Source organism: Parasteatoda tepidariorum, chromosome 1 (assembly GCF_982258835.1).
Source record: "Parasteatoda tepidariorum strain Cologne lab strain chromosome 1, Ptep-v5.0, whole genome shotgun sequence".
NCBI classification, from domain to species: domain Eukaryota; kingdom Metazoa; phylum Arthropoda; class Arachnida; order Araneae; family Theridiidae; genus Parasteatoda; species Parasteatoda tepidariorum.
Genome location: NC_141755.1, coordinates 124384237 through 124409587, shown reverse-complemented (window position 1 = coordinate 124409587; position 25351 = coordinate 124384237). Strand labels below are relative to the sequence as shown.

At 30.7% G+C, this 25351-nt stretch overlaps 1 protein-coding gene across 2 annotated transcripts in view; it reads right to left on the bottom strand.

The window, feature by feature from the left end:
- LOC107440314 (thioester-containing protein 1 allele R1) overlaps nt 1-25351 on the bottom strand; it is a 92656-nt gene that overhangs the window by 39699 nt on the left and 27606 nt on the right. For both annotated transcript variants that reach the window (XM_071180439.2, XM_087152342.1), the window contains exons 14-19: nt 22827-23021; nt 20011-20160; nt 18757-18879; nt 11663-11717; nt 7239-7392; nt 1950-2067 (exon numbers count right to left, since the gene is read on the bottom strand). In XM_071180439.2, coding sequence (XP_071036540.2) covers nt 1950-2067; nt 7239-7392; nt 11663-11717; nt 18757-18879; nt 20011-20160; nt 22827-23021 — 795 coding nt within the window. The remainder of the gene's footprint in view (nt 1-1949; nt 2068-7238; nt 7393-11662; nt 11718-18756; nt 18880-20010; nt 20161-22826; nt 23022-25351) is intronic.

Here is a 25351-nt window from a genome sequence, read left to right as displayed (position 1 = left end):
TTTTGCAATATTTACAAACCAGAAAAATCTAAAGCAAAAACAAATTTAAATAGGCAGTAAAAATTCACTAGAAAACTCTGTTTTGATAGTGAGAGAGATTAATGCTTTTTATTTAATTCATTTGATTAAATATTTATTTCCATTATTACCTAAGATTTCGGCCCGGGATACATCCCTTACAAGAAGATCCAAAGACGTGCCATCACAATTTTGATCCTCTGCTTCAGTAGCCTGATGACCTTCACGCAAAGTTCAGCACGTTATGGTAGAACAATTTAACAAGAATCAATATCACGCACCCTCGGTCCCTACGCAGGCTGATCATAGTGGGCACTGACCGAAGTCAGTGATGCTCGACTTCGGTGTTCTACTATGATCAGTTCACTGCGCGACATGAAACAAATGGTAGTTTGAAATGATTTTTCATTACCCATCTTATTTTTTTTATATCTGTTGTTGAATAGAGACCCAATTTTTGGGTTTACGACTACTAATGTTCAACTCCGTAGTCTTGTAATTTTGAACCCATCCAGAAGGCAAGGAAACTCTTGAATCAGTACCCCCCAGAGGAATTGATTTGTTATGGGAACATGGAGGAGTTTGCGACTCGACAGACATGCATCAGTCACCATTTACTAAACAGGGAGTCTTCGGTAGGCTGGGATCGAAGCCACGAACTCTTGGACATGGGCCCAGTGCCCTGCCAACCAGGCTATTCTGGCCCTACCCATCCTATTTATTAATTTATTGTAAACAGAGGCAACTCCATCAAGCAAATTATTCTGACTCAACTCACTTAGCATAAATTTAAAAAGCCTACTTTATTTTAACAATATAGTTCGGAAATGCTCGTTAAACTAAGTAAAAGTTTTTCACTTTTTTTTTGATGGCCTGTTGAAGTTTGAATTGAAATAACATAATGGACCATTTTAAAGCTATCTGGCCAAAAAAAAATTTTTTTTTTACTTTAGAGACTTAAAAACTATGGTTTCATTTTTAATGTGTTTATCAAAGAATAGATTTGTCTTATCATAGTTAAAGTAAATCATGTCACAAATTGATTTTATAGAATAACTTTTTATTATAAAAAAGTCAAGAAAGAGTTTCACACAATTTTGAAATTATCTAAACATTTTGGAAAATAATCATTTATTTTTAAATGAGCCATATTTTAGAAGTAGAAATAATGTTTAAAAAATGTCATTTTTGTCACTACTTATAATTAATTGCAGAAAGAATACCAAACTTTTATTTTTAACAGTTCTATTTAAAAATTTCATTGTAAGAGTAGAGTGAAAGCATAAAATTTATAAATTGTTCCCCAGCAGAATATTTTAGTTTTGACAGGGTATCTGCTATATTTTAGATTTTCAAATTCATGACTAATTCCAAGAATTTTTCATGACTTAACGAAGTAACTATTTTCTAAGACAAAAACACAATAAATTTAAAAAAGCTTTATAATAACAATAACAGAAGTTTAAGAGATAATTTGCTCTTTCTTTTTTGAAAGAACACCATAATTTTTAAAGAACGTGATGAAAACATTTTATAATTTAATATAAGACTTGAGTGGGGATTTTGTTACAAATTCAGATATTCAGAGCACCGTGAAATTGGGAGGGGGGATAAACTCCATTTTAAAAATTTGATTTTTCGGTGACCTAAATCCATAACTTTCCATGATTTTTTTTTTTAAAAAAATAGTTAAAATTATGACACTTCATGACAAATTTTGTTCAATACTGAAATTCATGACTTTCCAGATGCGCAGATACCCAGTTTTGATGAAGATTTGTCTTGCTCAAAAAGCAACAACATCAAGTAATACGTAGGAATTTTTATTTGAATATATTTTATAAGCGTCACATAAAAAAAAGAGACTCAAAAGTAATTAGGTGTCAAATGAGAGGCTATATTTCTAAATTGAGCAGGAGTAGTAGTAATACCTGAGCAGGAGTAGTAGTAATACCTAGTCCATCCACGGAATCAATAGCAAATGCAGTTATTACAAAAGATGTCAAATGATCAGGAACCAGATGTGTAATTGAAGCAATGCCATCACTTCTACAAAAATAAATAGTTCGTTAAAAACCAGAAGGTACAGATGGTTGACCGTATAAAGCAGAACACAGGTGGCGCTAGGGGTTAGCATTTGCCTTAAAACTTCTGGGTCACTACTTCCGATTAACGCACAATGCGATATTATTATAACTGTAGTGTTCACAACAGGGCTGGAAAAACCACCCGTCCTCGGCGGTCAAAAATTCCCCGCGGACAACGAATTTCTCGAATCCGACGTCCGCACGGAGGGCCATTTTCCCGTAACGTTCGTGATACATTTTCAATTTTTGTTATCTTACACGAGTCTAGCGCCTCACTTCTAAAATGACCCTCTAATCTAGAAAAACAGCAACATACTGTGTAGAGTGAAATTGATGTTTTCTCTGTCTGGGAGTACTGCAGCGGTTGAAAAGGGCTTTTCAGCAATGAACCTACAAAAAAACACATTACGACCTGATCTTAAACAAAAAGTATTAAACGTAATTATGAACATCTACCTAAATGGAAAACCACTTTCAGATTTCTGTGCAGAAACCTCTGTAAATCATAGGCTTGATAGTGGAACTGGCAAACATCATATTTGATTCATTTAAAAGACGCAGTACCCTCGGATAAATTGACATTCCAGATAACTTGACCTTTGTCATTTAAATTATTTCATAAAAGAAATACTAGGTTACTATTAGTAACCTAGTATTTCTTTTATTACTTTATAATGTAATCCTAGTAACTACTAATTCATTGCACAATTTATATAAATGTTTGTAATAAATAAGAGAAAATTATATTTTGATTTATTTAGAAGCTACAGGTTAGTATTAAAGGAGGACGGGTACATTGTTGGACAAGCGATCCCCGGCGATGGGAAAAATTTCTGAGTTTTTTCGAGCCCTGGTTCACAATATTACGCATTCTTTGAATATTACTTTCAACGAAACAAACAACAAATGACTTCGCAAGCATGTTATGATGCTACCCAAAAACTAACAACAGGCGATATTTTACACAAATTATAGCTAAACAAGTAATATAAAAAAAAAAAATTTAAAGTCAATTCCCACTTAGATCTACAAATAAAAATTTTCTTTTAGTTACTTTTAATAAATAATAAAAAAAAAATTTCTCCAATATAAAACTAAAATTATTTAATTAAATTTAATTACTGAATTAATATTTGAAAAAGTGTCGCTGTGGCCTATCCTCCAAATGTCTGACGAAGTCAGACAAGGTCCTGTTGACCCTAAGGAAAAAAACTGTATTAACATCAGGTGTCATTCAATACAAGTTTTAAAAAATGTATTTGAACTTGAACGGATGAGTAAAAACTATTTTATTGAAGATTGAAACTTTGAACAAGATGTATAAATATATATATATATATATAAGGAGAGTGTGAAACTAATAGTAGGAACTAAAGGGAAAAAAAGGTGCGTGTTATCAGACAACTAATAAAAGTATAAATTAGGTGATGCATGCCACCACGTAATGTTTATTGAATTTATCTGACACAGAATAATCTTTAATGTGAAATAATTAAAGATTTAAATGTGAGCAATAAACTATTTTTTTTTTTGTTCAAATAGAGCTATAAGTTAGAAATTATCACTGGTGTTATTTTTAAAATACGTAAATAAAATTATTCGTTTATAATGAAATTTAAAACAATGACTAACGCTTAACCCATCAAAAAATTCCATTTAATTTTTCACTCATTCCTCTTTAATGAATGAATTAATATTTGAAGAAAACTGTATTAACATCAAGTATCATCTACTACAAGTTTTAAAAAAAATGTATTTGAACTTGAGTGGATGAAAAAAAAAGTATTTTATTAACGATTGAAAATTTGAACAAGATATATGGGGAGAGTGTGGAACTAATAGTAGGAATTGAATAAAAGATAACACTCAAAACGTGGCAAACTTTACACTTTTGTTTATGCTGCGGTATTAGTTTTCTTAAATTTGTTTTTCGGCTCACGACCTGTTGAGACTTTTTTAAATTACAGAAAACTCTCACGAATGGTAAACACAAAACTCCCCAGAAGTTTAAGCCTATTCACACATCGCCTCGTAAGAATAACATGAGTGGAAAGATACGCTGCAAGTTTTAGAAATTTCTTCCGGTTTTTGGAAGTTCGTGATTGTTCACACATTTAGTCAACCATCCATTGCAATGCGGTTGTTAGATCTCGATTGACCGGAATTTTCAGATGATTTCTTTTCTTTTAAAGACGTAACAGCAAACAGAAGAATAAAATTTCCTACCCTTTCCAGATATTTTTTTTTTTTAAATTAGCAGTATTACTGACAGTGTCATGGGCAAAATAAACAGTGAATCACAAAGAATTATTATTTGTAATTTATACATTATATTGCATATTTAACATCCATTAAAAAAATTATAACACCACAATACAGAACAAGACAATAGAATTGTAGAGAAAAATGTATTTTTAAAAAAATAGCATTTTGTTGCACTCAGCTAACTCAGAAAACTATAGTTTTTTTTATTTAATTCTGCAATTGGGGAGACAGCAGAAACTTTTGATAAAATATCCATGTTTAATTTTTGTTAGGTTTTGTATCTGCTTGTATCTATGGTTTCATTTAATTTTATACCTGCATGATACAAAAATGGACAAGAGTGAAATTTTTTAAAGGAAAAAACAGATTCATGATGATTAAGGAGAGATGTCGATAGTCAGACTCTCCGGCTTTTTTTCAACCCTGTAGTAGAATTTTTTCAAGTTCTCTCTAGCACTAATATCTTTCTGCAAGATACTTTTCATAACATATATAATTTAAAATAACAAAAATGTTATGCTTACAAATGAAAAATTATATTATTTTTTTAATTGAACAATGTAATAATTTTTTATTTAATATTATGGGTGATATTCTCAGATTTTGTTGGGAAACACAAATTATTTTCTTCTTAACATTTTGTAAATAATAATCACAATAAGAATTTGGTTAGTCGTCCGGCCCAAGGATATGGGTACTCGACAGTTATAACTCGCCGTCACGACAGCCTCTCGAGAAGGACCGTAGCCCGAAGCTATGGCACATGCGCAAGACTGAACCAATGTCAGCCGAACATCCACCCGTGGCATTTATTAAAACCAAGATAAAGTTTACAAATGTGTCATCTAGCAACAGCACAGAGTACAAAAAGATTTCGAAACAATTAAGTCCCCGGCAGCGTCCATCTCATCTGACCGCAGTCGATGGAACACTGCTTTATAGTGGGAAAATTGAAAGAACAATTTAACAATTACAATAAATACAATTACAAAAAATAGTAATGACAATAGAGTACAGATGATATCGTTACAATAAGGACAGCTGAAGTCCAAAAGAATGAAAAGAAGAACACTTCGAAAGATGACGGATTGCTGGTTAAAAATAATTAGAAAATGAATAATTAAAAGCCAAAATACAATAATACTAATTTGAAGAGTAATCAAATTTAAAAATAAGTACGTAAAGCAACAATTATAATCAAAACATCCAGTGTAAATCAGGATCCAATAAATACTAAAAAGCACCAAAAACAAAAGCATCAGTGCGCAATATCTTTAAAAAGGAGTAAAAATAGGGATCAAAACCAGAGTATAGGTATCTAAAATCAGTAAAATCAAAGTCATAATAGCCAATTACAAATTTGAACTTCAATAATAGAATAGTCTAAGCATCAGAGAGGTGTAGGTCCAATATTAAATTTGATAAGTTAAAATATTTATGGGTTGTTAAACAAGGGGTCCATAAGGTTATTTGGGGACATTATGTCCATGACACAGTATTAAATTATATTCACTATGGTTTGTTTTTGTCTCTCTGTTCTGCCCATGTCTCCCGGGTTTTTAAAAGAGATGCCATGGAGTGTTGCAAATTTATTGCATTCCGTTAGTAAATGTTTGATGGTTTGGCATTTGCCACAGTATTTGCAGCTTGAAGCCTTTTTAAATAGTCTAGCTGTAAACCAAACACTCTGTGGCCTGTGTAAAACTGATTAAGTTAGAAGTCACTTATAAGTCTTTTAGTACTTACTTCTGGGAAAAAGCTGTAAGTATGTTGACCATTATTCAACCTCTCCCAGCTCTGTTATCAAAGTTTATTGCTGATGTCCCTGAGAATTTTTCTTAATTGGGCTCTCATGATGTGGCAGTTAATAACCACCCGATCGAGCACCGTGCCCATTTTAGTTAAAGTATCTGCCTCCTCGTTGCCCTCATTCCCCGTGTGTGCCCTAATCCAATTTAACACATGGCCTTTACCTATGTTATGTTTGATCTCTTCAACTTGGTTATTTGTGGACACGGGGTTTTTGAGTGAGTTCAACGAGGATTGAGAATCTGCGTAAATGGTTACCGATGATGTTGTTTTCATTTAGCCAGCTGATGGCTAGTTTAATGGCCTGCAGCTCGGCTGGGTCAGTCAAACCCCGCTGAACTCCCGGATACAGTGAATGAAATGTTCGCTCCCGTGCCTTGCTATACACATATTATTTTTGTGTCTATAGTGAACCAAGAGAACAAAGGAAAGCGGATATTATCAGGGGTCTGTCTAGGTTTTTCTGGAAGGTACCTTTTTTGTGAAAATTTAGACATAATTTGTGAAACATTAAAAATTATATTACAAAATCAATACAAAAACATGGTAAAAATATAGATTTATCGTTTCTTAAAGGATACAAAGATAACATTTTAAGAAAAAGTATTTTGTGAAACTACCGTTTTTCCTAAAGTTGAATTTGTGAAACTACCGTTTCACCTAAAATTGAATTTGTGAAGGTACCGCTAAACGGTAGTAAATTCGGCCTGGACAGACCCCTGATTATGAACTTTTTTCTGCATTCATCTGATTTTTTTTCATTTTTTGGTAATGATGAAATTTCTACATAAAATACATATACCCATTTTTGAAACCATTTATTGAGTGGAATGTAGCCATAAGTACTTTTTCTTGCTTGCTTCTTCTACCTCAGTTTCCCATCCCTAAATTTTTTGTATGCAAGACGAAGAAGAATGAAACAGTTACTACATATTGTTTTTTAATCGTTTTTATATTTCTTTTTATGGGTCATTTATTTAAAATAAAGTATATAGTAAGATAACTTCAAAAACTATTAGCAAAAATCAATGATAGAGCTGTGAAAAATAAGAATCTTACCCAGATGTGGTATTCACCCATAACCAGGTTTCAGGATAATTTTTCCTTATTATCATTCGACCCTCCGACACCTCAACCTCAGGTATATCCGATGGTGGCTGTATGGGAGTGTTGTTGATATTTTCATCAATCCTTATAACATTCTCAAAACGATCTAAACAAGCAATTGACAAAAATTCTCACTCATTTATTTTATGACATAGATTTTGATCCAAATTTGTTGAGAAGGTGAAATAAATAACTAAACCAACTTTTACTTTTAGAATAAAGTGAAATACTTCGACGTGTCAGACCTTAACTATTCAAAAGTATTGGAAACCCCCCTATAATTGCATTATTAATCCTAATTAAATGATTTGTAAGTATGACAATGAGAGTAATGAAAATAATAAAGATATTTGGAACATTGGATTCACATAGCTGCCAACATGAATCGAAAAAAATCCAGTAGATTTTACGAAATAATATAAATTTCAATGTACTAATTATTTTGCACATAGGCAATTTTAGGGATTTTTATACACATTAAAATAGAAAAACTGCAATATTTTCCGGTCATCATTAGGATCAAATATGCTTTAAAGTTGTGAATTATGTTTACTCATAATTTTGAATAGTAATAGGCATTTAATTCATAAGAAATAATTAAAATTTAATTAATTTCGAAAGGGTGTTCCAAATAAAAATATGTTAGAACAAAAAAAAATTTGAAACTGCTTTCTATAAAAGAGGCTCACTTCTTTCTATATTAGTAATACTTATTTAAATATTCAAGCAAGCAATAATCTGTGCAAAAATTCTATTTCAAAAAGGACATTTTTAGGAAACTCAGTCAATTATAGGGAATTTTCTAAAGTGTACAAAAAACAAGAGAATTTTTATTAAACCAGTTGACCAGGAGAAACTGGCAAAATTCAGTAGAGTTGGCAGCAATGGATTCAATAGGTGCTACACTTTTAATATAATGACATTGATTATTACGGGTTAGTCAGTAACAGTAATTTATTGCTTATTACATGATAAATTATTCTTACCAAATATAATCGGAAAAACTTTTAACATTTAACTATTAAACTATTAACATTTATTTACAGTTCTATCTTGTTTCAATGCAAATTACACCACTATAAAGTAACCACTGAATGTTTATACAAATTGTTGCAAAAGAGAAATGAAGTAAAACTGTGAATAATTGGGTTTTTTTTTAACAAATGGTCAGACAATTAACCATCATATTGAAATCTAATTCTTAAAAGAGTTATGCAGTGTGTTAATCCCTAATGAAGAATCCTCATGATCATGTGATGAGACATTGTAAGCGTTTGAAATGCGTGATTAGAATGCAAGTAGAGTATTGCAATAAATCACTTAAGAATATTATACTCTTAACCCCTTCCCTGATTATCCCAAGTTAATGTATAAATTGCAAACATTTATTATTCCGAGTAACGATGAATTTGCATAGAAAAAAAAAGAGTAAAAAAATGGTGTTCGCGAGCAAAAGTAAAAGTAATGCAGATGATTTTTCAGATTATTAAGATATACAAAGACTAATATTTAACTTTTTTCATTGGCCGAGATAATTTGGGATAGTAAACTGATGGTCAATTAAATATATTTTTATACATAAAAAAATTAAAATTTCAACTTAGAACTTGTGTATTATGTTTTGATTTAGTTTCTTGTATTTATTAATGAAATAAAAAAATATGTTGATTTTTTTTCTTCAAAAAATTTATAAGGGAAGTGGTTAAAATACTGTCAAATATTAACTTACAAAAAATAGACTACATTTGCTAGAACTTAAGGGTACAGAAAGATGTTTATGTAAAGAAAAAATGACTGTGAGATTGACCAGTTTTTAAAAACAATAATTTAATCCGAATGATGATACTTTGAGTACTACATAATAAAGCAGAACATGTATTTTACTACATTATTTTCTGTACTCTCATTTGTGCTTCATTTACAAACTTTGTCAACATTTAATTCCAGTTCTAATTTAAGTTAAAACCATCACCATAATTTATTCACCGATTATTAAATCGTCACCTCTTTCAGTTAGAATATCCTGATTTGAAATAACAATCTTAACTTATCAACTCAATTCATTAGTATTGCATGAAACAGATATATTATTTTTTTTTAAAAATGTTAGTTAAAAATGGAAGCCCAATAAACCATGTTAATTACCTTAAGTTATTATTTGTTAAAGAAGTCTTTTGAAGCAGAAAGATAAACAGCATTTATCTGCAAGCAAAAACATTATATATAACTATCAAATATTAATACAGTAAAGCAAATCTAAACATTAAAAAATATTTTTTATTCACAAAATATAAACTATTAAAATACAACCTATAAAACGATTTAGAAAAGTAATAGAGTTATTTACATTTGACTCTTTTTAATTAGAACTAGAGTATTCATACTAGCCGAAATTGGAATGAGTGAGAATAAGACTTTTCTACAAGTCTAAAGTATTACACAATATCTCACATTCCTTTTTTAAACTCTTCTGTTTTTTAGAAGATTTTATTGACTCAACCGCATAAATATGCATACCTTTAAAAGAAAAAAAAGAACTTTAAATTCTGTTTTGATAGTATGTAAGATTAGTAAAATAGAGCTATATGTTTTATAAAATTCAAATATATAAAAAGTACTTATAAGTAATAAATTACCTATGTAAAAAGTACTTATACATAATTAGCACTATGTTTTTAGTTTATTTAATAACCCTCGTCGAACGGCCCACCCAATTCTGGGTTTACGACTACTGGTGTTCGACTCCGTAGCCTCCTCGCTTTGAATCAATGCAGAAGACAAGGAAACTCCTGGATCCCAGAAGTATGATTTGTTATGGGAACATGGAGGACTTTCACCATTTACTACACGAGGAGTCTTTGGTCATCGGGGATCGAACCACGACCTCTTGGACATGGACCCAGCGCCCTACCAACCAGGTTAGCCCAGTCCCCCTAGCACTATGTTTGTCATATGCTATGCAAATATGCTTTGCGAAAAATTGACACACGTTATTCTTTTTTAAAAAGGTCCTTACTCTATCATACAAAAAAAGGAGTATCTCCTGGGGTGGATAAAATATGAAAAAGTGGCAACAAAAAAATGCAGTTTAATGCAGGTTGCATAGCCAAATCTTTCAACGAAAAACTTTTTAAGTATTTTTTAAGCATTAAATTCATTAACAAAATGCAAAATAATTTTCAGACTTTGCAGGACCATGACTACTAAAATAACTAGTTTCTTACAAAGAACTTGCTTATATTAGCCACCATAAAGAGATCGAGAGATTTTTCAGTTTGATTTCAGAGGGTGGAAAATGAAACCTGAAATGGAGAATATCTTGCAAAACGCATTAGAGTTGCACACGAGAGTGCAAGAATTTCACCGAACCCAGCTCATCAAACACGTAAAATGGTTGGAGTTTTCATAAGCCACCGACCGACGGTACGCTGAAATGAAGTGTGGTTGAATTAATTGTGAAAACGCTGAATAGAACAATGTGAAAATCATGCTTTTTGCATAATACATGATGAAAATCGACATGGTAAAAAAAAAAAAATCTCATTTTCGAAAAAGGAAAATTAAGCACCTTTTAAAAACACCTTTAAGGGCTTTTAAAAAACAAATATCGAAAAAAGCACCTTTAAGCACTTTTTAAAAACACTATGTGGCATGATTCAATGTGGCTGTATTCTGACTTGATGCAAAGACCATGCCATACGCTCTCGAGATACTTTTGTGACAGATCATTGCCCAGGTCATTAGCAATGAGAACCTGTCTCAGAAGGGAGTATAAATAGACCTGCAATGCGACCAAAGTTTGTCAACCAGTTTCAAGAAAGCAGCTCTTAACTACAAGGAAGAGTGATACATACAAAGAATATATTCAGAGAGATTTCCAGAAGTACTCTCTGTGCTACCTAGATTACGAAACACTTTAATAATGTCCACTCCTATTCATTCAACTGCATATTTTCTTTTGTGTGTCATTATGATTTGATGAATGTAAAGCAGGCGAAATGTCAGCCCTTATAATACCGGCTATCCTAATTCATTAAAAATTGTTTTGTGTTTGAAATATATCGAGTTAATTAGATTGAACCACCGATCAATCCTTTTTTCAAATATTGACTATCATGTTGAATCTGTTCACATTAATTTTCTAGAAGTACAGATTAACCTTTAAAACAAATATAATTTAAGTTACATTTGGCTATTTCAGTATTTTACAATAAATTAATAAATGTAGAAATGTGTGAAATGCATGGAACAGAAAGAAAAAAAAATTAAACTTTTATCAAATACATGAATAATTTGCTTTATCAATAAAAGTAAGAATTTTTTGATTGGTATTAAATCAAGTATTTGTAATCTAAGAGTAAACATAAGAAGCTTACCATCATTAACAGAGTGAAAAAGGAGGGCATTAGTCATTATTACTGATCCAGAATCCTACAAAAAAGAAAAAGTAATCTTAACTAGCATTCAACAAGTGAAGTTGCAATGGAAGAGTATTAAAAATATATATATTGAAATAAAGCAATTATTTTAAATAACAATAAGGGACAGACACTACTAACAGGGTTGCACACAGAATAAAATGAACAAAATAGTTGTTTTTAGTAGCATGAAAATAGCCAAAAACTAGGAAAATAGTTGCCTAAATAAGAACAAAAATATGACTAAAATTTTGTTAATGACTTAATTGTCATATAACATGATCCATTCAGTCAAATTGGTGGCAAATATGATAATTTTTATATAAACATAAATGCTTATTACATACATATGAAAAGTAATTATTCAAATTCGAAATACACCCATCGTAATATCGTATTAAATTTTCTTTTTTTAAATCATGCAAAATTTCAAAGCAATAATCATTGAAAAGGCGATTGAGAAACGAAATAGATTTACAATGGAGTATGTGCAGATTGAACGAATTAAAAAGTGAAGACTCAAATTTGCATTTCAAAATTTTTTATTTTTTGAGAAAAAAAAAGTTCAGTGTGTTCAGAACTGTCTTGTGGGGTGCAGATTTTTCACCCAATTTATGCTTTAAAAAAACACATCGCTGGAGTACAGAAAAGGCTCCTAATAGTAAAAAAAACACTATCAGTGTCCAAATAAATGTATAAGACTAATAAAAAAATTTGATTTTTGCTAAAATTTATGACTACTACAAGAGAAGAAAAAATATTCGAATGATAAAAAAAAGCAACATCAAATTGTTATTTTCAGGAACTTCCAATAGAGCAGTCAAAATCTTAATTTCAATAATTAATTACACTGGAAGTCAAATAAAAAGGAGAAACATCATTATAATGTTTCACTTTAGAAATGCACTAGAAGGTTGAAAATCAGTTTAAAAGTAAGGGTTTGCCTTAAAAGGGAATCAATCTCAACACACGTTCCTTTATGAATCAATTGATATAAGGGTGTTGTTGAAGAGTGCACACTACCAGGGGTCCATCCAGGGCAAATTTACTACCATTTAGTTGTACATTCACAAATTAAACTTTAGGAAAAACAGTAATTTCACAAAATGCTTCTAAAGGAGCAAATTGTAAGATTCTCCTAGTAAGCGCCACCGTACAGGAAGCAGCTACGTCTGAATTACGAAAATACGAGCTATCTGGCGGGTGGGTAAAAATACGCAAAATCTTATTTTCTGTGCTTAAATGCGGAAAAAACTAAGTGAAAATGCGGAAGGGTTAGCAGCTACATCATAGTTAGAATTTTCTGTACATCTTTGAAAATCCGAAATAAATATAATTATTTTATTTCAACGACTGAATTTTCAGAAAAAGTAGAATGTTTATTTAAAAAAAAAATTCTTTAAAAAAAACCGAAACTTTTGGAGAATCAGAGTTTTTGATTAAAAGGCTGAAATTCGAGAGACAAAAGAGGAAAAATCTCATCCCTGAATCTATCATTGCAAAGATATATTTTTGCAATAAAACGTTTTAAAAATAAACTATACAATCAAATCAAAACAAGAGTCCCAAGTTTATTGTGTGCAAGAAAAGTCTACAGTTTACCGTGTCTAACAAGGTCATCGCTTCACGGTATAGTAACAAGGGTCCCTCATGCATAAATTTATCCCAACAAATCAATCATTAGCTCCAGTAAATAAATTTGAATGTTATTTGAGCTATACAGATACTATTTCCACAGGAACTGAAAAAAAAGTAATTTAAATTATGCTGAACATTTCTTATACATCTATGATAATATTGATATTTTAAATAAATATCAATATAATGAATAACTATTCAGAACCATATATATAATGAATACACCCAATAAACCAGTAGAGAGGAAAGCAGTACTGTTGAGATGGGGTACATACAAAAAAAAAAATTCCAAGATTTTCAGGCAATCCAACAGGTTTTATGTTTGCTAATCCGCCTTCACTAGGGGTTTGAAAAATTTTGATAACGTTTTTGCCCCTCCACCGTTTAAATATTTGGTTAATGTATGAGTTTATTTGTATCTCGACCTGCCCTATTTAAGGGCATACGAGCATAAATAAAACTCTACATCATCAAGTATGAAAATCAGAATATCTAAAATAATGATCAATACACATCTATTTAAACAAGTGTAAATCCATTAAAATAGTAAAGAAGTAAAAGGGTTAAAAAAATTAATTTACGGAGAAATCCAATAAATGTTAAAACTTTACAGAAGCATGTAAAATATTAAAAGTTAAAATTCAGTATAAAAGTTAACAAGTTAAGAAACAATCAGTTAAAAATTGATAAAACAATACAAGTTAAAAGCCTAGAGACAGGCCCGTAGCCAGGGGGGACCATCGGGATAAATCCCCCCCAAAAAAATTCTGGGATTCAAACTTTTTAGTCTTTCTTTGAGCCTCTCAGTAAAAAGAAAAACAAAAACTGTCGAATCAAACCTTTTATTAACTAACTTTATTAAGCATATTTCGGGATATTCTGGTTTGTCCTAAAAAAGTAATTGAAAAATTTTCTTCAAATCCCCGTCGCATGTCTTTGTAAACTTTGTTTACAAATTGTTTATAATTATTATGTAATATTAATTGAAAAATAAGTATTATGTAATATTTTTTAATTACTAGTTTAAGTTTTGCAAATAACAGAATAAACAATATTTGTTACAACGTTTTTCACCTACTTTGCATGTCTGAAACTGTCCTTGCTTCTTACCATATCTCCCCCCCCCCCAAAAAAATATCCTGGCTACGGCCTTGCCTAGAGAAGTCTAAAATGATGGTAGATAAAAACACAAGACACCAGCAATAGTGCTCGCATACTCTGAGCAGAGTTAAATGTGGTTCAGAATGTCCTCTAATCCTGCCTTTATAATTTTTTTGATAATGTTTCTACAGACCAACTTAGCAAAGCTTTGATGCAAAGTTTGTCCTGCAAGTGTGGACAGTTCATGATCAAGTGTTCAATTGTTTGATTGCATATTACTTTTTTATTTTATTACTAGCCGCCTAAGGCGGCCAGCTGTCCGCCACGCTGAAGGTTTTCACAAATAAAGTTTTTTTAAACATAGCAGGAAATCTGAAGATTAGTGGACAATTAAAGTGTTCCTGTCCAGCAATTTTGTCTTCATATCCAGTTCTGCTGCAGATGTGTTATAGCTCTTGAGGATGTTTGAAATTATAATAGCTACAACGCTTAAGAAAAAAAAAATGCTAAATACATGAAAAGAACACGAAAACGAATAAATTTTTTATGGTATCAATTTCTATTTCTATATAATTTTTTATGGTATCAAATTCTATTTCTATATCTGTTACGTCAAGCACTCAGGTATTATAATTTGATCTAGTTGTGCTTGTATAATTTTGATCTAGTTGCGCTTTCTAGGTCATTTTGTTAACATCGTTTGGTTTGTTATTTAACATCATTTGGTTTGTTATTTCTAAGTTAACTTTCAAAAAATTGGCTGGCATCAGCATTTTTATTCTTTAAGTTGTTTATTTTTTCTTTTGGAATTCGTTCCTTTTTAGCGAAATGTTTTTCAACCTAATCGAATTCTTTGCCGACTGTTCTCTGTATATATAAAGAAAATAAAGTAAATATTTTTAAAGTGTTGTGAAAAGAATTTTTAGTTGTACAAAGTACTACAATATCGCTATAAAAATTATCGTCTTCGCTGAAGAAAAAAAAAATAGAGCGTGAAAAGAAGAAGAAAAACTTATTATAACAATTATGAACAGCGACAAATATATCAAAGCGAAGCGTTCTATTTACGTATCGAATATGTTGCCACATTTTTAATACAAAAGTTAAACTTTTCTCCACTTTAATAAATGTAAACTAATGCGAACTTTACAATTAAATTATTAATTCCTTCGTATATTATTAGTTTAAGTTGTCGAAAATTAATATTCAAATTGTGAGGTTCGCATTAGCATACATTTATAAGAGTGGGGAAAAGTATATGCATTTTTTAATAGTTTTTTGAATATGGCTCTTTGAAGACGAAAAAGCAGACGAAAAGCATAGACTTACAAAATGACTGATAACTAAATAACTAATCAAAATTTTTGAAAAAGAAAAAAAATACTTCTTCATAATGTCAAAACACAATTATGGGCCGAGTTTCGTGCCCGGGCGAGGCTTCTGGGGCGATATATTGTGATTACAGACACACACACACACAGCCGCATTTATTATTATGTATAGATTGACAAGGATTCTAAAAATTCATATTTAGGGCAGGCATTACTGAACACCCTGTAAATAATTAAAGCATCAAATTAAGTCCTAAAAAATACAATAAAATAAAATTAGTAAACATTAAAATTTTAGTACTGTTTAATACATAATTAGAATTTTACTTCCATGAATAATTGCTTTTTTAATTATTGATTTTACAGCTTTTTATTACTATATCAAACTGTATGTCTATATATAATAATATATATAATAATATATATAATAATAATAGAGATATATTTAATAGTATAATCCACAGAAAAATAATTTTTACTGTGAAAATTAAAAAGGTTTTGAAGTGTGTATGAGATCCCTGACCCTGAGGCAGAATTTTTTCTGCGACAAACCTCTCTAGTGTTAATATCTTTCAGCAAGAAACTTTTAATAATAACAAATATACATGTTACTAATTTAAAGTAACAAAAGCGTCAAGTTCAAAAAAAAAACTTTTTATAAAAAAATAATGTAATTTTTTAAATTGAATATATAATATTTTTTTTATTCTATTATTATGAGCGATATTTTTGCATTTTGAAGGTGGAAAACACACTAATTATTTCCTTTTTTTTTCTTTGTAAGTCATCAAAATTAAAAATAGTGAAATCCATAGCAGTAACTATCGAAAAAAAATTGCTGGCAAAATCATGCAGATCGAACTCTTCAAATGCGTGTTTTCATTTCAAGATTCAACTGTTGTCATAAATAATATCAGATAAAAAATATCAGATTTCAAAAACTATATGGAAATCAATAGCAATAACTGCCAAAAAAAATGGAACAAACATTTCTGCAGAAAAGAAAACCAAAATTTTTTATTCATTACTATCAAATGAAAATAGAAAAATTACAAGCATTTTCTTTCCACTCCGATGTGCCAGAATGGCATCATTTGAATGCAATTCTGAAGATCAAAATAATAAAAACTTTCAAAAATTTTGGCAGAAAAGAAAACCAAAATTTTTAACTTCCCAAAAGAAAAACCTTTCTGCAAGAACTCAGTAATATTCTGTGACAACGTCGCCGTGTCGCCACAATTCTGCTACGGGGTCCCTGATTGCACTAGAAAAATACACGTTGAGAAAAAATTAAAATTTTTAGGTAAGTCATATATTTCGTTAAGGTGGAGCTTTCACTGTATCGGAATGTGATGGGTGTCATATTGATCCTACATTCCATCAGCTGATATGGGAGCATCAGAGGGCGTGGTTAATCGAACAATTTTAAATATTAATTTCAAAATAATTAGTTAGCCCACTGAATTGAAATTGCTGACTAGCATCATAAAATGGCATGAAGTTTCATTTTATAGCATAAAAAAAATACCAAGCAGGAGAAGAAAGGAAAGCGGAGGGAACTAAGAGTAGTTTTAGAGCAGAGAAACATCAGACATGACAAATACCTGGATTACAGTGAAAAAACTTTTTTACACTATGCCAAATGCTGTTTTGAGATCTGCATTATATCTGAATTTCTTTTAGTTTTAATATAGTTTTAAATTTACTTCAAGTTCAATGAATTTATCTGCATTGTTGAAAATAAGTATCTTTTCTGAACAATCACTTCCTTAGATATAGTTTCTTCAATTTCAAATGGTTTCTACAATTTTTAGTTTATTCTGGGATTTTTTCCCCCGATATACAGAATGAAATAGGTTTCTTTCGGAAAAAATGCCGACCCTCGTTGGAGCTAAATGATGATTGCTTTGAATGCCAGTAATGGTATTTTATTTGCAGCTCTTATTTCCTTTGTTTCATAAAATCATTTTTAAATGCACGTACATAAATAATTTTACTGCACTTTAATCTAGCTTTATTTATTATTGAGGCAATTAAATCAGACTTTATTCATGCGTATAAACTTAATTATTACAATGCCTTTGAAATATTTAAGTAATATTTTGAAATATTAAGTAAACAAATTTCTATATAAAGTTATGTTTGTATGCTTTTTATATGAATTATAACTATAAGTTGTATTATTTAATGAATTATGGGCACAATTTATTTTTCTTTTGGATACCGCGTATTTAATTTTATTTATCTCATTTTCTATTTCTTTTAACTTTAATTTTATTATATTTAGTTCAATAACTCTGTCCTAAATGTTTGCCTTCTCCCCTGTTTCGAAAGTGGATCGTCCCACAGATTGAAAATGTGTGGACGATTGCAGCACCGTTTTTGCGCCAAGGAATACTTGAAAGGGAAGAACAGATTTATTTTTTTTTTTGGCATTTCCTTTCTTGATTCCCAACTTTGTAGATGCTGTACCGTGACGAGGGTGGCTGGCCACGCACTTGAACCATGATTATTCAAAGATAAGTCTTTTTTCTTTTATGTGACCTTACATAATTTTTTAAAATATTTTTAATTATGATTATTCTCTGTTTTATATCGAACTAATATGTAAAGTGTATGACAGTACATATCAATGTTTTTAATGTAAACTAAATTCAATAATTTAATCTTAATTTCTTTAAATAAATATATATAATCTAGATAAATCATATCATATATGAGGTCTTTATTTCACATATAATTGATTACTAAGATTAACTATGTTTATCTTTCAGCCAATTACAAATGTTTAATTTACAGATACTAATTTTACTAGTCAATTTATTTTGGCTTCATAGCCTTACTTGCTTCATTGTAACGGGTAACGAAAAGATATCAATTGTAAAAAACTAACACAACACAATATAATAATTAAATTTCATTCATAATGTTTTATCAATTCCAATTACCGTTATAACAACAGTTTACAACAATAAAACGTACCTTAAATGTAAGTCCTGCAGATTTCGATCCCAGCCAAGAAAGAGATCTCCTTCTTCTTCGATACCATGGAGGGTTATACTTAGCAGGTTGTCCATTATCATAAGTATTTAATTCTTTAATCACCTGTTTACAAATAAAAATTAGTTCCAAATTAAAGAGATTTTCACATATAATAAGTAGAAAAAGGGTTGCTTAGGTCCAGGTTAATTAGTTTTAAACTGAAAAAATCCACACACAAAAAATTATAATTTATTTTTTTACCTATCCATGTTAAATTTGCTGAATGACAATTAAAAATGGAATTTTCTTTTTTCCATTTTAGAGAGTTTAACACTCATTTAAATCAAAATAGATATTCTTTCCTTTTAAATGACTAAAATAGGATGTTTAAAATGAAGCACTTAATACCAATAAATGACCTTAATGACTTGTGAGTTTTAAAATTTACATTTCAAATCTTTTCTATCTATAACTTATATTCATTAAAAAGAGAAATATGTTTAAGAAGTATTTTGCTCATTTTTGTTAATGTGCTTGTGAGGAGTGAAGATATCGACAATGTCAACCTTCATCTATGAAAATCCGTAGAATCGAGTTAGCATGCCTTATATACTAGTGAATTGGAATTTTGTAGTGGTAGCACATTATTCCTCCACCAGAATTACAGCTGTGATAGAATTTGATGGACGGATAGCTATTCATCTCTGTTTTGTGAGAAGCCGGGAGAGCTGTATTAAGTTCACTGTACTTTTGTTGATCATGAGAGCTGTATCAAGCGTTCAGTCTTGGTTGCTCCTGTGTTGCCATTAGCAGTCGAGTGTATGCAGGACAACGTTGTGCGTGATCGAGACTGAATAGCAACAGCGCAGGGAGGTGAATAGTATCGCAGTCACAAGTAGCAAGTGTTCAAAGTGGACCATCCATCGAAGTTTGCATGTTCAAATCGAAGTGGGAGTTTCTGTCGAAGTGATTATCATATCCCTCTGAGAATTCGATTATCATTTCTGTATAGTACTAGTGAATTGGAATTATATTTTTGTAGTGGTAGATACACAACAATGCTTTTTTATAAAAATCTTGCATAGGCAAAAATTTTGTCAAATTTTTTGCTCATTTATTAAAAAATTTCAATAATATTAAGTAAAGTACAGCTTTAATACAAGAAATTAAAACTGTTTACAAAAGAACTTATAAGACTTTGAAAAAATAAATGGGGGGGGGAGAAAGAAGCTCAAGATAAACAAAGAAACATACCTCATCTTGAGTTATATCATTATCTGATTTGAGCTGTAATATCCCTTGATCAACACCGAGTATTCCGACCATAGAATTTGGAGCAGTACTAAGTTTTATTTCCACTTGCCGTCCAGGTTCAGATTCTTTAACATTAGGACTTAATGTTATCTGCAAAAATATGAAAAATTTATTGCAACGAAATTTTCAAACACAACAACTAAATATTTTTTAATTTTTTATTTCTAACAGCAACAACACTTGTAGTGTACATCATTCGCTGGAGTGTAAAAACACTCCACACAGACCTATAAGGAATAACAAATAAAAAAAATTGAGAAACATTAAACCATGCAAAATACAAAAACAATTAGAACAAAGAAACATTAAATAAAAATATAAAAGGAAAATCAATCAGCAGTTCCTGCAACTAGCCTTTAGGTATACGTCATAGATGTTGCCAGTAACTTCAGGGCGCATCCCCCAGATGCTCAAGGGTGTCCTCCCCCGCACAAGACACACTTTGGATCGAGAAAGGTCTTTGGAGGCAGCATTGCCTCTCGAGTGATCTTATTCAGAGTCTCCCTCCACACCTTGTCACCAATTTGTTCATTTAAATTATTTCCATAACTCTCATTTATAGTGTTTTTAATTATTCTATTTATGGATGAGTAAGGAATTTCTCTCTGAGAGTTCTGAAAAATACCAGTTCCTCCTTCAGCTAGAAGATCTGCCATCTCGTATCCATAGATATTACAGTGAGAAGGAACCCACTGTAAAACAATATTCTTTTTTTAAGGACAAAAATAACCCAAAATTCTCTTTACAACTTTTAATTCCAAGACAGCCTGAAAAATCAACAGATGTCACAGCTCGGATTGCTGAGAGGGAGTTGACATATATAACGACATCATCATCATCATCCATTCTTGATAATAGTTGTTGAGGAGTAGTTCCAATGGCCTCCACTTCATCGAAAGGAGTTGTGTTTGCTCCCAAACTCAAATAAAATGAAAATAGTTCAGAAGAAATACCAGCACCCACATTTCCATCTTGTTCCCCCCGAGATCCGTCAGTGTAGACATGACGCCATTTAGATCATGGGTATCTTCTTTTTCGTTGAACAGCCGACCCAATTTTGGGTTTATGACTACCAATGTTCAACTTCGTAGCCTTGTAATTTTGAACCTATACAGAAGACAAGGAAACTCCTGGATCAGTACCCCCAGAGTGACTGATTTGTTATAGGAACATGGAGGACTTTACGACTCGACAGATTTAGCATGCACCAGCCACCATTTATTACACGAGGAGTCTTTAGCCAGATGGATCGAGCCTATGAACTCTTGGACATGGGCCCAGCACCCTGCTAACCAGGCTATCCCAGCCGGTATCTACTATTTATAGTTTCCAGGGCATTTAAAACTGTCTCGGTGTCTTCCGTACCACTTGTGCAAAAGAGGTTCTACCTTTCGCCAATGGGGTTAAAGGGTCCAGTGGAGGAGGGATTATCGGGGATGTTTAATTGTTCATTAATTTTTACCACTTTATAAATAAAAAATTTAGTTTTTAGTCTTCTGTTATGGTTATTATATTTTCTTTAATAATTGTTTAAAGGCAGACAAACTAACTTTTCATGTAAGTTGAATAATAACTTCAATAGGTTTATTCTTAGTAAACAGCAGCATTGGGTTTGTTTTAATAGCTCCAACAATTTGTCTTAAAGCTTGGTTCTGAGCAGTCTCCAAAGCTGTCATTTGTGCTTTGCCACATGTTATAAGTGCTTCAAAGCAAAAGGTCATAGCCAGTTTCATATACATATTGTAAGTCAGGTTTAGGGTTTCTATACCACAGCCCCATTTTACGACGATTTCTTTCTTACATTTCCTGTTATCGAATCAATATGATTTCTCCAAGTTAACCGCCCCGTGCTAGAATCACGGCGACATTGTCGCATAACGTTAAGGGCTCTTGCAGAAAGAATTTTCTTTTAGAAAGTAAAGAAGTTTGGTTTTCTTTTCTGCAGAAAATTTTTTTTCTCTAAAATTATACTTAAAAGATGCCTTTTTTGTGCATTGGAGATGAAAGAAGTGTTTGTGATTTTTCTTACCCTATTTGAGAAGAATAATGAAGTAAAAAATTTCTTTTCTGCAGAAATGTTTGAAATATTTTATTTCTCTATAATTATATTCAAAAGATGCCTTTTTCCCACATCAGAGGGAAAAGAAATGCTCATGATTTTTCTATTTTTTTTATTACTTACTTTTAATTATTATTATTTTTGATGTGATGATAATTTACGAAATGGCGAAAAAGGAAATAATTAGTGAGTTTTCCTCTTACAAAATGTAAGAATACAGTCCATGATATTAGAATAAAAAAAATATTACATACCCATTTTAAAAAAATATATACACTTTTATTTCATACAAATAGAGTTTTTTTTCATTTTTTTTTCAAATAAATTTAATAAATAACATGTATATTTGTTATTATTAAAAGTATCTTGCACAAAGTACCAGAGAGGTTTGAAGCAGAAAGCCCCAAAAAATTCTGTCTCATGGTGTTAATACCTCAGAAAAAATATTCACAAGGACTCAGAAAGTTTTAAAAAAAGAAATTCTATAACTTTCAAAACTTAAATTTTTCATTCATATTTCTAAACATACAGTCTCATACAGGGTTTAATTTTTTTTTCTCATTACTAAATTCTATGTAGTTTTTTCATGCTATAAAAATCTTTCATCTTCAACTGAAGTATTTGAATTTGAATAATAAAATGTAAACAACAACATTCTAAACAAACTCTTAATAAATTATTTTCAAAGAATACATACAGAAGTTTTCAAAAGACCTTCTACGTCAAAGGCAACAGAATCAGCAACTATCTCATTATTTTTGTTTCGAATGTAGTAAACCAGAACACGACCACGGGGTGCCATTGACCTTGGTATTTTGAAGTTAAATCTGTACACTTTGAGATTTGGAACAGGTATAGTTTTAGAAAGAAGAATGTTTCCTCTGCCAATAACCTGAAATGATAAATGTTTATATCATAAACTGAACTTCATTCAATAAAAGTGGGGGGACCCACGTAGCCATTAAATAATTGCAGAACATCAAAATTTATGCTTATCATGATTGTGTTTCTTGACAGCGCAAAAACTTATGAGAATTTAAAATTCAGCTCTCATTCCAGCCATATTTTTAACTATATTAAACAACTTTTCATGGATCCTTTAAATGTTCTTTAAAGCAGAAACACAGTTTCTACAAAAATAAAAATTTAAAACCTTATAAAATATCGAGAAAAATGGAGAGTATATCATTGAACAATAAAAGCTACATTTATGAAAGGTATTGCTTTCAAGTCTGGCATAAATTTTGACACTACAGTAAAACCTCGCCACAACAATATTTTGGGGAAATATATTGCTGTAGAGCGATATATTGTTATATGGATGGCCTACATACTTTGGGAACACAGTAAGATTTTTTTTTTAAATTTTAATGTTATAACTATAAATGTATTAATGATGTATTAACTATAAACGTATGCAAAAAATTAATTTGAGGAGTACTAATTATGATTAAATATTAAAAACAATTGAAATAAATTCAGAAAATAAGATCGTAAACATACCTGAAAACCCTTTTCATTGAAAATAATCTGATATTTTTGTTTGTTTATTTTTCCTGTTAAGTCAACCAATAAAGTATGCATTGAATCCAAAGCACGAAAATGATTGTGCTCCACTCACCCTCTATGGAAAAAATTCTCATTTAGGAGTTAATGTGATGCATTTATGACTCATGTAACATGAAAGAAATGAAATCAGAATCTGTGACTTCTTAAGAGAAAAGGAAGGCAATTCTAAGAAAGGAAGCTGTTGGAGCAGTGTCTTCTCTTGTCAGAAAAGATGGAAAAAATAGATGATAAAATAAGATTTTTTACATTATTTGAAAAGCAATAATAAATGGAGAAAATAGGGTTAAAATTTGGAGAAAAAAAACTTTTACATGGGTTTATTGCTTCATAGAATATCGTAATAGTGAGAGGAGCATGAAATTAATTCACATGCAAGCTCATCGGGACCACGAAACATTATCGCAACAGAGGGAGTCATTTTTGTATTGGATATCGTAGTAGCGAGAGTTTACCGTATTTTAATAGTAAAGTGTATTTTTAAAAAAATTTGATGATAGAAAAATTCACTCGGATAAATAACGACACACCAATACTATAAAATATATCTCTAAATAAGGAAAGAAATTAAACGAAGAAAACTTTCTGAAATAAAAATTATATACTTGAATAATTTTTTAGACTCACTATAAAAAATATTGTTTACAAGAACAATAATTTTTTTGAAGATGCTATTTTCAAAAACATGAATAGCCTAAAAAAATTTTTACAGCATCAGAAAAAATTACAGTCACATTGTGATTTTATAATGTTTTGCATAAAAGAAAATGACGACATACAAATGGTAGCTGTAAAGAACTGTATGAAAAGTTAATAAAGTTATATAAAAAAAATCACTTCAATTCACAGTGTTTTCACTACAGCGCGAGAATCTCGCATATTTTTTTCTTTTCTCGCATTAAAAATGATTACCGCGAGAAATTCGCGCATTCTATAAATCAATTTCAAAATTCGCGAATTTCTCGCATTTTGGAAAAAGCTTCGAATTACGCCATTTAGAATAAAATCCGTTTCACTTTTCTTACTGGATCTTTCATTATTTTCAACATCTGCCCCATTATCTAGCTTTCCTATTTACCAGTATTGTTCAGAACCTTTTCAAATAACAGAACACAACCACGGAACCCCTTTCAGACCACATTTGTCTGCAACCACGCGTTTACCGTAGGTAAGGTTTCTTCATGTAAGACGCTCAAATTTTTTATGCACTTATGCAAGATGGACAAATACCTTGTAAAGGCAAAATCTTCTATGATGATGCATCAAAAATATTCAATGCTTTAAAAAGTAGAAGACGTTAAAAATGTATTATAATTAAAGAAATGATTTTTTTTTCAAGAGATTTTGTGTTTTTTTAGAAATCTCACTTAACTTTTTGAAATCTCACCCTGTGTTTGAGAAAGGGTGAGAAATTCTCACTTATTTTTTTTTCTATGATGAAAACACTGATTCATGCCCAACTCATAAAAAAAAAATTTTTTAAAAACTTATATTAATGGGTCTTTAAGATTTAAACTCATGTATTAAAATAGAGAAAAAAAGTTTGTGGCAACCACCCATTATCCTCCAAACGACTCAAGTGTCGACTCTCCTCCAAACTCAAGTGTCGACTCAAACGACTCCCCAACTGACTCCCTCTCTCATCCTAATTCGGAT